Raw genomic sequence first — 10630 nt, 5'->3', positions numbered from 1 at the left:
GACCTGTATGATGTGTTGTGCGGATTTCAAAAGAAAGCAAAGCTAACTGCTGCTTGAGTGGGCAACTCAAGGCTAGAGGGGCGGGGACTGTTGGGCCCTATTTTGTGCTACTGTGCTGTATCTCTGTTGTCTTCTTAGTCTTTTTTCAAATGAGTAAGTGAGCTTGTTCTATGATCCGGGAAAATGTGGGCTTTATATTTCAAAGGTGAGGAAATTCCACCCACTCGGACATCCTTGGGATAGAAGAAAAAAAATCCATTTGCTTCCTGACTCGTCCTGTTTGCATGAGGGCCGCTGCCTTTTTATATTTTGTGTACAACGATGGAACCTCTTTGTATTTGTGACCTCTGTTGCGCACTTAGCCTGCCCCACTTGTCTTTCTCTGTGTGTGTGTGTGTGTGTGTGTGTGTGTGTGTGTGTGTGTCCTAGAATGTTATCCATTTGAAGTTAAAATTGTCTGTAGAAACATGGACTTTGCTTTAGATTCCCCCCCCATTCTATTAGTTTCACATTCCTTATATTTTGAGTGGTACTCAGTAACATCCGATGTTGATTCCAGGTTCCATATTTGCTCTGCATTTATGCTGCAACAAAACTTTTTACACTATTACTTGTCATAGATGCAAAATATAGTGGGGAAAAAAAAACCTTAAACTGGAAAACTTGGCCGATTTTCTAATATTACAAATTTTAATACGAGTCTAAATAAGAGAAGCTGACACATTTCCTTTTTAGAACTTTAGGGTAAAATCTAAAACACAACAGACATATTTGTTCGTAGCGAAAAAATCTTATGAGTGACGAAGAGCAGAGTCGCTCAGAAAAAGGAGTTGACTCAAACTGAGGATAAATTTAAATGAGGTTAAAAACAAAAAGGCCAAGGCATTTGGCTTAGTTCATTTAAAATGTGACTGATTTATGTTTTGCATTCCACCATATACTTATTAAATGACGTGTCAGAATTCCATTCGCAGTCTCTCATTGGTCATTTACCAGGAGTTCTCGCTCGGCGGGTGATGGAAAATTTGATTGGCCTGAAATTACACGGACGGCAACACCACCGTATCTATTCCTGACGCCATAAGTGTATTATTTGTTTTTATTCAGGTGACGAGGTGTCTGCCCACTATGATCCCATGATCGCCAAGCTGGTGGTATGGGGAGAAGACCGATCGGCTGCTCTAAAAAAACTACGGTACTCCCTGAAGCAGTACAGTGTAAGACTCTCCTGCAACACATACACATTTGAGGCTTCTAACTAGTAAGACGAACTGGTTATCCGTTTTTCTAACCAACCGTCCATGTTCTTGCAGATTGTAGGTCTCAACACCAACATTGACTTCCTGCTGAATCTATCCACTCACCGGGAGTTTGTGGCCGGCAACGTGAACACCAGCTTCATCCCCCAGCACTACGCCGACCTCTTCCCAGCCCCAAGAGCGCCCTCCGGGGTCATACTCTGCCAGGCAGCCCTGGGTCTGATGCTCCAGGAGAGAAAACACACACAGTGTTTCACACAGAACTCTAACGGTAAAAGCCTATAGAGTTCTGTCTGTCTGTGTGTGTGTGTGTGTGTGTGTGTGTGTGTGTGTGTGTGTGTGTGTGTGTGTGTGTGTGTGTGTGTGTGTGTGTGTGTGTGTGTGTGTGTGTGTGTGTGTGTGTGTGTGTGTGTGTGTGTGTGTGTGTGAGAGAGAGAATGTATGTTTGGATGTATCTGGAATTTATATTCTTGCGATTTTGTCCTTAACATCATGACCCTATAATAATAGTGATGCTTTTTTACACGGCGTGAGCATGATGGAAGACATTTTGGGGGAGGGGGAAATAGCTTGGAATATGGCATCTTACTTTAATTTTAAGAATACAATGTTTGTGTTGTATTTTATAACTGACAGTTGGTATCACATTTTAACAATATTATCTCGCAATCTTACTTTATTTTATTTGCTTTAATTTTATAGTCCCTATTTTAAATGTTGTGCGTATGTACCAGACCCCTACTCCCCATTTGGTTCCAGCAGCGGTCGAAGAATCAACATACTGTTTAACAGGAATATGACACTACAGCTGGCAGACAAGAGTAAGCACTGGACCTCTGTTTGTATGTGTGTGTGGGGGGTGGACATTTATAACATTTGGTGTTTAAAATAAAAATACTGAAGGAGGGCTGTAAACGAGGCATAGCTGCTAAGGACGGTCTTATGCCCTAAATATCACTTTTAAATGTATTGCTGTTCATTTCATTTTTTCTTTTGGTTGAGGTAACTGATTGATATGATGCACTCTGTTTGGTCGTTATGACTTTGTTTTTTTCTGTATATTTTTCAGAAGTGGATTTGATTGTCGCATACAACAAAGATGAAAGCTATACCATACAGGTGAGTTTCACCAACTGCTTTTATTCTTCAAAAAATATTTTTTATTTCATCAAAATAACATGGTCCTTGTCTACTCAGATCGGTGTAGAGGAGTACCTTGTGACGGGGACTGTGAAGACCGAGGACGGAGTTTCTTTCCTCCACTGCTCTGTGAACGGTGTGAAGTCGCGTCCCAAACTGGTCATTCTGGACAATACTGTCCACCTCTTCTCCATGGTGGGTTCACCTCAGTAGGCTAACACAGTGGTCTTCAACCATTGGTACTGCAGGGGCTCTGCTGATTTTTCCTCTTATTTTTTATTTTAGATGGGAAAATAATGTTTATTAAACGCCAACCATTAACACTAGAACAGCAGTGAAAAGCACTGATTCAGTAATCAGTTGAAAGCTACACTGTCCTTTTTTCAACATAGACCAGTCACTTATGGAACTAAACAAAGGGAAATAAATCTAAAATAACACAAAGGAACTGTAAGCAACATAACTGACTTCATCAATAGGTTAATAAGGCATAAGTGTTATGGCTATGTTAAGGCCAGGCTTAAAATTACACACTACATTTTATTTATCTTTTAACTCTGTTTCTCTATCCACTAAGGGGTCCTTGGCCCGAAAAACGTTGAAGACCCCTGCTAATGTTAAACACTGCCCTAACACACTTAAGTGCTGCATTCAGAATGGCGACTACATGAATGTTCCTTCTGTTTACTTCCTTTCAACATGGTCATCTGCCTGCATTGATTCCTTAAGTTCCATTTATCAAGATACATCAACCAAACCAGAATTCTTTTTTCTCGACTCCTTGCTATTTTGCTTATACGCAATGAGTCTTGACAGAACTACTGCTAAAGTTACAGATGTCCAGGTGTTTGTTGTATTAACACGGGTTAATTTCTTCATAATTTATTGTTTTTTATGTTTCTCTGTCACACTGTGAGGAAATAATCTCCAATAATTCCTACGGTGAAGGGGTTTTCAGATTAGTTATTTTCAACTGCATCCACTTTGTTTTTTCTCTTGAAGGAGGGTAGTTCCGAGGTGTGTGTGCCACTTCCAAGGTATCTGGCCGGCATGAGTGCTTCTGGAGCACCGGGTGGGGCCATGGCACCCATGACGGGAACTATAGAGAAGGTTAGTTGTGCCTCCAGAAAATTCTCAACACAGCGACCAACTGAGGCGTCTTGTAACAGTGAGCGGTCGGTATGTGGACTTCTGTCGACGTTGGGAACATGTACGGTTGGTGTTCCACCAAACTTATCTCTTTTAGAAGTAATAAATAATCTGCTCCGTTCAAAATGCAGCTGTAGCAGAGCAGTTTAAAAACCTTTGGTGTCTGAGCTTCTCCGCTGTGTGTCCAGGTTTTTGTGAAGGTGGGCGACATGGTGACTGCAGGCGACCCTCTCATGGTTATGATCGCTATGAAGATGGAGGTAAGAAAACCCACTCGATTTTGGTCCCCATTCACACGGTAGCTCTGATGGCAGTTTGTCGGCTGCATTACATTGAATTAATAAAACCGACCAGATATATTTTCCCTAAATCTCAGAAAAAATTAAAGTAGACATGTTGTAGATTAAATGTTTAAAGGGCTTCACGTGGCTCTCGGTCCAGCGAATTTCTATAGAGTTTAGGAGACAAGTAAACGTCCGACTCCACCCATCAGCGTGGGTGGAGTTGGACGGTGGTACAGGGTTGCCTGTACAACCGTCCTGTACCCGTCCAACCCTGTACCACAGGGTTGCCTGCAAACTCTAAGTCTTGATTTACTGGAAGCATTAAAAATGCACACTTTCTTATTCTGTGTGTGTGTTTGTAGCACACCATCCGAGCACCCAAGTCCGGTGTGATCAGGAAGGTTTTCTTCAGTGAGGGCTCACAGGCGAACCGTCACGCTGCTCTGGTCCAGCTGGGAGAGGAAGAGGAGGTGACCAGCAAATGAACCAACCAACCAACATACACACAGGCACTGGATACTTGGATCTCTTGGAATCAGTGTCAAGGAATCATTGTGTATAGATTAGAGAATAATGCTACACTGTCTGCTGTACAGGTTGCCTTTGTCACACGCACACCAGAGCCTTTGTTGAAATATGTATTTCATTTCTATTTTAACTTTGTATTTACAAATTAGTGAACGGTCTCTCTCCCTCTCTGGTTTTATCATTTCAGACCTTAATATGTTTAGCTGTGATGAATGACATTTTGCAGATCTTTCATTTCCTGGAATGACAATTCGAAGATGCCATTTCAGGAAGTTGGCGAGAAGTTGGCACTAAACCTGGTTCCCATGCTGTCCTACGGATTGAGTTGAATTTCCATGTAATCTGATTTGATTATCCTGTCAAGTCAGTCCCAGGTCTTGACACTAGCATCTCTGGGTTTGTTTGACGTCAGTTCCAAGGGGAGCGAGAAGGAACGTTCCGTGTCCTCAAAAAATACCGTTGGTTACAGTTTAAAAGGTCCAAATGATTCAATGTTGATATCTGAAGACCAAGAGTGTGTCGACAGGGGCCGTGGTGATTCTCTGCTTCGTAACCAGTGTTGATATCCAGTCAATCATGCTAATGTATAGTTATTTCCTGTAAAAGTTTGTAGATTAAAAGATGATATTCAGGAGTTGATTCATTGCAAATAAATGTTTTGACTAAAAGGGTGTCCTTTCTATTCTATCCAGGAATCATTCCTGTCATTCTCGTGTGTCCAGTGCCGATATAGGTGGGTTGTATCCAAACTGTTGGCAAAAACTAATTTGCACAGAAGTGCAAAAAATCACACTCAAGTCTTTCTTGATAAAAAGATATTTATTCCGTAAATATAACTTTTCATAAACACCATCACCCTTGACAGATTTACAGAGGAAGGCAGTATATATTTTCTGGCGGGGGTGACATTGCCCTATGTGAGGGGTGTAAATCAATTTAACAAATCTAGACACACCCATCTGTACCTTGTGACATGATATGGAGTCGTGACATACTGTAAACAAAGTGTCGAAGTTGACGTTCCCCTTCACAGATTTGCCTTTATTTTTTTTGTTTCTTTATATAAAGTACCCATGCATCATTCAAGTAATCCAGCACTGAGCTTTCCAAAAGTGTCTGTGCTTCCATCGCACTACACATTTTCTTGAAAATTTTCCAGGGTGGAACGTCACACTTAGTCCTAAATCTGACCTGAATCCCCAACAAAGCAAGTTTTTGTCATTTCTTTGAGTTTGTTTTCAGGTGCCCATTTCAGGCTGGGATTTCAAACAGCTCATCTCAACTAAGGTCATTTGGGGCTAACAGAGGATGACTTTGCAAATGCTCCTATAGACACAGGTCTGATATCTGAATGATTTACCAATTTATACATGTGCCCTTAATTAAGCTGGTTGTGGCAGGCACAAACTGGAAGCTGAGTCGATCTACCAATGGTTCCTATGTGGACTTGTGAGGGTTATATACTGTATATTTGGCTATCTTTATTCATATATTAGTCATTCATTACATACTTAAGATGCTTTCATTTTCAAATTCCACATCAGAATCATGTTCTGGCACAGGGAATGGAATGTATTTTGAGTGGAATTCATCTGAGAAAAAAAAAAAACAAGTAGGCAAATTCTCTCCCCTTTCATGTTCAAGCAAAACCCGTCTCATACATGCTGGATAGATATTTTTTTCCTCTGACTTTGTGGGGACAAAACCATTCACCTTGAAATTACACATGGGTGCAACAAAGACCTTTGACCTTTAACAGTTGATTGCCGCCTGGCCTCAGAGATCCGAGGGTTTTGTCGTTAAGTTGGTCACACACACACACACACACAAAACTCAATGCTGGTGATTTCAATGGCGATAAGACAAATGGTTTGAGAAACAAACAGGAATAACAAAGCACAATCAAAACTTGAAATATGCGGGTGAATGTGCAAGTGATATACGTCCGTATTCAGCCTCTTGTGAGGATTGAGACCTGTTTTGTAAAAGGATCTCCACACCAAAACTTTTTTTTTTGTTCATCACCATAAATGTCCGTTTGTGCAATCTTTGGATGTACACCAAATATTTTGAGGTACCTTTTATCTACCTAAGCATAAGAAACGTATTTTCTTTGGTCTACAGTTGACCTGGGCTGCTGCCGCAAACAAACTGCTGCCTGTATTCGGACTTGACAGTGCAAAGATCTTTTTGGTCACACGGCAGGACGGGGGGAAATAAATAAAAAGGCCTCTTAGGGGAACCACACGAGTCCCACTGATGGAATCTAACAGATTCTGCATATCTGGAACATATTGACAAATTAACCAGTAGAGGATTTACGGCTTATAAACAGACCCCATCTGGTCTCATACAGAGAGGGGAGCTAGGTATAACTAGTCTGTATGGTCCGATGTAAAAACAGCTTGAATCCTTACAATAATCTAAGATAATGTACAATCAGGCACAAAAACAACTTTTTTTAAAAATATTTATTTATATCAATTTGTTTTGTTTCGTCTTTGGTACCTTGATTGATATTAATCCATCAAATTAACTGGGCTCTGGTGGAAGAGATAATGCCTGTGAGTTGTCAGCAATAGATTGGGATGAGGAGAATGTCTCGAGCGATGGCGGTTAAAGAGTTCTCTCCTTTTATATGCCAGGGCAAAGGAGCCGGCTCAAGTCCATTCGTTTCGCTAGTCCACAGCGTGGTAAGGCGATATAGTCTAGTCATGTTTAATCAGAACATCCATCAGCCAGTTGGGTCAGCACCAGGTCAAATTGGGCGAGAGGGTTGTTAGTGGTGGGATGAGTGCTCAGAGCCTAAAATGAGCGGCGACAATCAGGTTTTATCTGCCCTTCGTGTTGGTGTCTCCGGGCACTCAACAGTGGGTGGCCTCGATGGGTGATAGAGTCAGGATGCTGCGGTCGTTCGAGTAGAAGGTCTCCGATTCACTCCAAGACCTGCAAGCAGGTAACGGTGACTGAGGGTTAGCGGACAATGTGTGTGTGTGTCTAGGCGTCATCAATCCCAACACCACCTCCATTTAACCCTGGGATGTGAAACCTTAAAACCAAGCAGGGTGATTTGAGGGAGTGAAGAAAAGCAGGGTGGTTGGGAGGAGGAGGATGAGTCAAGGGTTGGAGAGGTAGCAATAGTGAATGTAGTGACGGTGGAGTATCAAAAGTTTCTCCTCCTTGACTCCCACCATGCCTCGGGAGAAACCGATCATGTGAGTTCAACAAAAAAAAAGAATTAAGAGTGGCTGGGGTGCCATGAATCCACCTCTCAATTACAAATAAGGGGAAATTGGTTTAGCTAACATTTTTTCTTATCCATGGGTTCATGGTGTCCTCTTCCTTTAGTATTTTGTATTACTACTAGGCAAATTGAACGTGGCAGGATACTATAACTATGACATTTGAATGCCGCAGCACTTAAAGCTAAAATACATTTAACTTACGAACGCAAGTCAAGTTCAAAGTACTACATCAATAAAATATGATGTATGTATCCTTCCACCACTGGCTTGATATAGCCAAATACTTTATTTTGGCAGTTTCTTAGGGTGTACTGTTTATAAACAATTTCTGCTGGTGTGTGTGTGTGTGTGTGTGTGTGTGTGTGTGTGTGTGTGTGTGTGTGTGTGTGTGTCACTGGCTTACCATGCTATTATGTTGAATTAGTCACGGGAGGGAGTCAAGGCAAAACTTGAGATACTCAGTGTACTACTGAAAATTAACACAGTGGTAGTTAACAAAAGGTGTGAGTCAACAACAAACATTAACAACGTTGTCACCGCATTTGAATAGCTTAGAAAAACCTCCCTTTGGGCATTTTACATAACTAGGGATTTTCCAGTGGTGCAATGCTTATTTCTACATTATATTAAATATATAATTAAAATGTAGGACTTTCCTATTTAGAGAGTCAACCCTATAATGCCCATTTCAAAGGCCTGCTGAAATCACAGTACTGCAGTATTATTTGGAAAGCTTGGCCACCTTGTATAGAAGTCTGCTCGAGAGGAGTTTGGTTTGAAATGAGACATTTTATAAGCCGAGCAAACCTCATGGAACTTTAATTAAGCTTTGACTGACCGAGTAAATAGCAGAACGCCACTCCGGTTACTTTGCGAAACACAAATGTCAGAATTAACCAGCCTGTATCTCACCATGGCTGGTGGGTTGCCTACCGACAAACACCAGCAGAGTGGACTGGAGAGACAGCTTGTGGTCTTTAACTTCATGTTTTCTCTGTTCTAAGAGCATCCACTTATAACTCACCATTTGATACCCAGGCAAGTTACGCGCGACACAACAGTTTGTGTCACAAAGACACCCTCACATTTAAAAAGACCGACAGCTGTGATGTTTTCAAATGCAAGCTTGTCTTGTCTCCATGTCCCTCTGGTCATTCTTACATCTTTAGAATTAGGCGGCCAGCTTTCCTTACTCTGAACTCTACAGCTGAGGGGTGCGGACAACAATGGGAGGTAGGAGATGTGAGCACAAAAACACTTTTGGCACGAGCCAGCCGAGAACAACACGCAGATTTCGGACAAGACAATACAAGAGTTCATGGGGGTACATTCAGTGGTACACGAGTAATTACCCTGGGAACATGAATAAAACCACATCACACACACACACACACACACACACACACACACACACACACACACACACACACACACACACACACACACACACACACACACACACACACACACACACACACACACACACACACACACACACACACGTTCCATCTTTGTATGCAAAATATCAAAAGGGGGCCCTCGTGCAAACAGGACGAGCTAGGAAGAATTTTCTTCTAACCTTTCTTTTTGAAGTCTCCTCACCTTTGAAAAATAAAAAATAAAGCCCACATTTCCAAGATCATAGAACAGGACACTCTTGAATCATCTGCTTCTAATCAGGTGCGCACACACACGCTTATTGATTCAGTAGACAAAAGACAAAGAAGACTAGAGAGATAGAGTAACTTCACCGCAGCTTCTCTGCTTGAGGGTAGGGTCCCCTGATTTATATAAGATAGAGTGATAGAGGCAGATGATTTGTTGAACAACACTGTTCACAGACATCCGACCCTCAATTTTCAGATCAGGGGAATCTGTGGCATCGGACCCTTTAGCTAGGCTTCAATGCTGCAAACAGGAGGGCAACTCAAGCAGCTGTTTACAGTTAGCTTTGCAATATACCAGATATCAGAATTATGTTGTTGTTGTATGTTGTTTATGTGTTGGCTATACATGTGTACTTATCGAGTAGGATAAATAGTACTGGGTAGGTATTAGCGGTGTCATGATTCCAAATCTACGATTCGATTTGACTTTCGATTTTACGGTTCGATTTTCAACTAAACATTTTTTTCCCCAGCACTGGCGGCTATAAAGTCTTGATTTGTAAAGAAAAACACTTAGTGGAGGAGAGGAGATTGCATCGCGGACTCAGATTTCGCAGACCGTTACCGGGAATATTTCTCTCTGATGTGCGTTCACTGTGCAACAAACTGGATGAACTCATATTGAACTTTATTGTTTTCTTTTGTAATATTCGATTTCTATTCAAATTCCGTTCCTGCAGCCCTAGTACCAGCAGACCCTCCGGAGCTGACCGCAGCTCTCCAAACTCCGAACCAAATTTCATGAAAGGCGGTTCCAACCCCAGCGAGCCACAGTTGACACCCCCCAGGCGCACAGCGCATTTATTGTTACTGGCGGATCTTCACCACCCCAATATCGAAACCACATCGGACAATATTAGCCACAAATATACAGGGAGGATGGTGAACCTGATTGTGGTATCGAATTTCGAAATCACTAATTTCGATCGATTTTGAATCTGAATCGTGACACCCGGATATACAGTATATTTTTCTTCCCCCTATGGCAGTTTTCTAGCATTAGGGCCAAATGTGCACTGTCTCACAAGCCTCACTTTGTCTCCTCCTTTCCAAAGACAGACGCTTAGATTCAAACCTTCCGGCTTTAAGATTTTGTCTCTTTTGAGGGCTATTCTTGTTCAGTGTGCAAGACGGCTGAGACGATTCGGTCAGTTACATGCGTATCCAGAGTTTCCGTTAGAAAAAAAATTGGTGCCGGTCAACGTATCCTGGAGGTCTAATATTATCTGTGTTTATTGAACTTAAAAACAATTGATAAGCAAGCTATATAGAGAATGACATCATCAAGGCAGGTAGATTGATTGAATATTCAAAATAAAATAAGTCCCATCAGTTAACTTTTTTATTTTTTAGTTCAA

The 10630-nt window shown here is 41.6% G+C and overlaps 2 protein-coding genes across 7 annotated transcripts in view; one reads left to right on the top strand and one right to left on the bottom strand.

Moving 5' to 3' along the window:
• The window catches only part of mccc1 (methylcrotonyl-CoA carboxylase subunit), a 34410-nt gene extending 29388 nt beyond the window's left edge, over window positions 1-5022 (top strand). The window contains exons 12-19 of the mRNA XM_080010163.1: window positions 1108-1217; window positions 1314-1530; window positions 1994-2080; window positions 2329-2378; window positions 2457-2594; window positions 3402-3509; window positions 3737-3808; window positions 4195-5022. Of these exons, the coding sequence (XP_079866289.1) occupies window positions 1108-1217; window positions 1314-1530; window positions 1994-2080; window positions 2329-2378; window positions 2457-2594; window positions 3402-3509; window positions 3737-3808; window positions 4195-4317 (905 nt within the window). The 3' untranslated portion in view covers window positions 4318-5022. The remainder of the gene's footprint in view (window positions 1-1107; window positions 1218-1313; window positions 1531-1993; window positions 2081-2328; window positions 2379-2456; window positions 2595-3401; window positions 3510-3736; window positions 3809-4194) is intronic.
• Window positions 5023-5175: 153 nt separating this feature from the next.
• The window catches only part of atp11b (ATPase phospholipid transporting 11B), a 74279-nt gene continuing 68824 nt past the window's right edge, over window positions 5176-10630 (bottom strand). For 4 of the 6 annotated variants that reach the window (XR_013844355.1, XM_080007915.1, XM_080007914.1 and 1 more), the window contains one exon: window positions 5176-7306. Coding sequence is in view for 4 of the 6 variants with exons in the window: in XM_080007915.1 (XP_079864041.1) it covers window positions 7225-7306 (82 nt within the window). In the remaining 2 variants the exon portion in view is untranslated. Of the gene's footprint in view, window positions 7307-8008; window positions 8075-10630 lie in introns of those variants that run through there. The other 2 variants (XM_080007917.1, XR_013844356.1) reach the window with 2 other exon arrangements.

Source organism: Zeus faber (genome assembly GCF_960531495.2).
Source record: "Zeus faber genome assembly, chromosome: 1".
Lineage (NCBI taxonomy): Eukaryota > Metazoa > Chordata > Actinopteri > Zeiformes > Zeidae > Zeus > Zeus faber.
The sequence above is the reverse complement of the archived record's forward strand: the minus strand, read 5'-3'. Positions and strand labels throughout refer to the sequence as shown.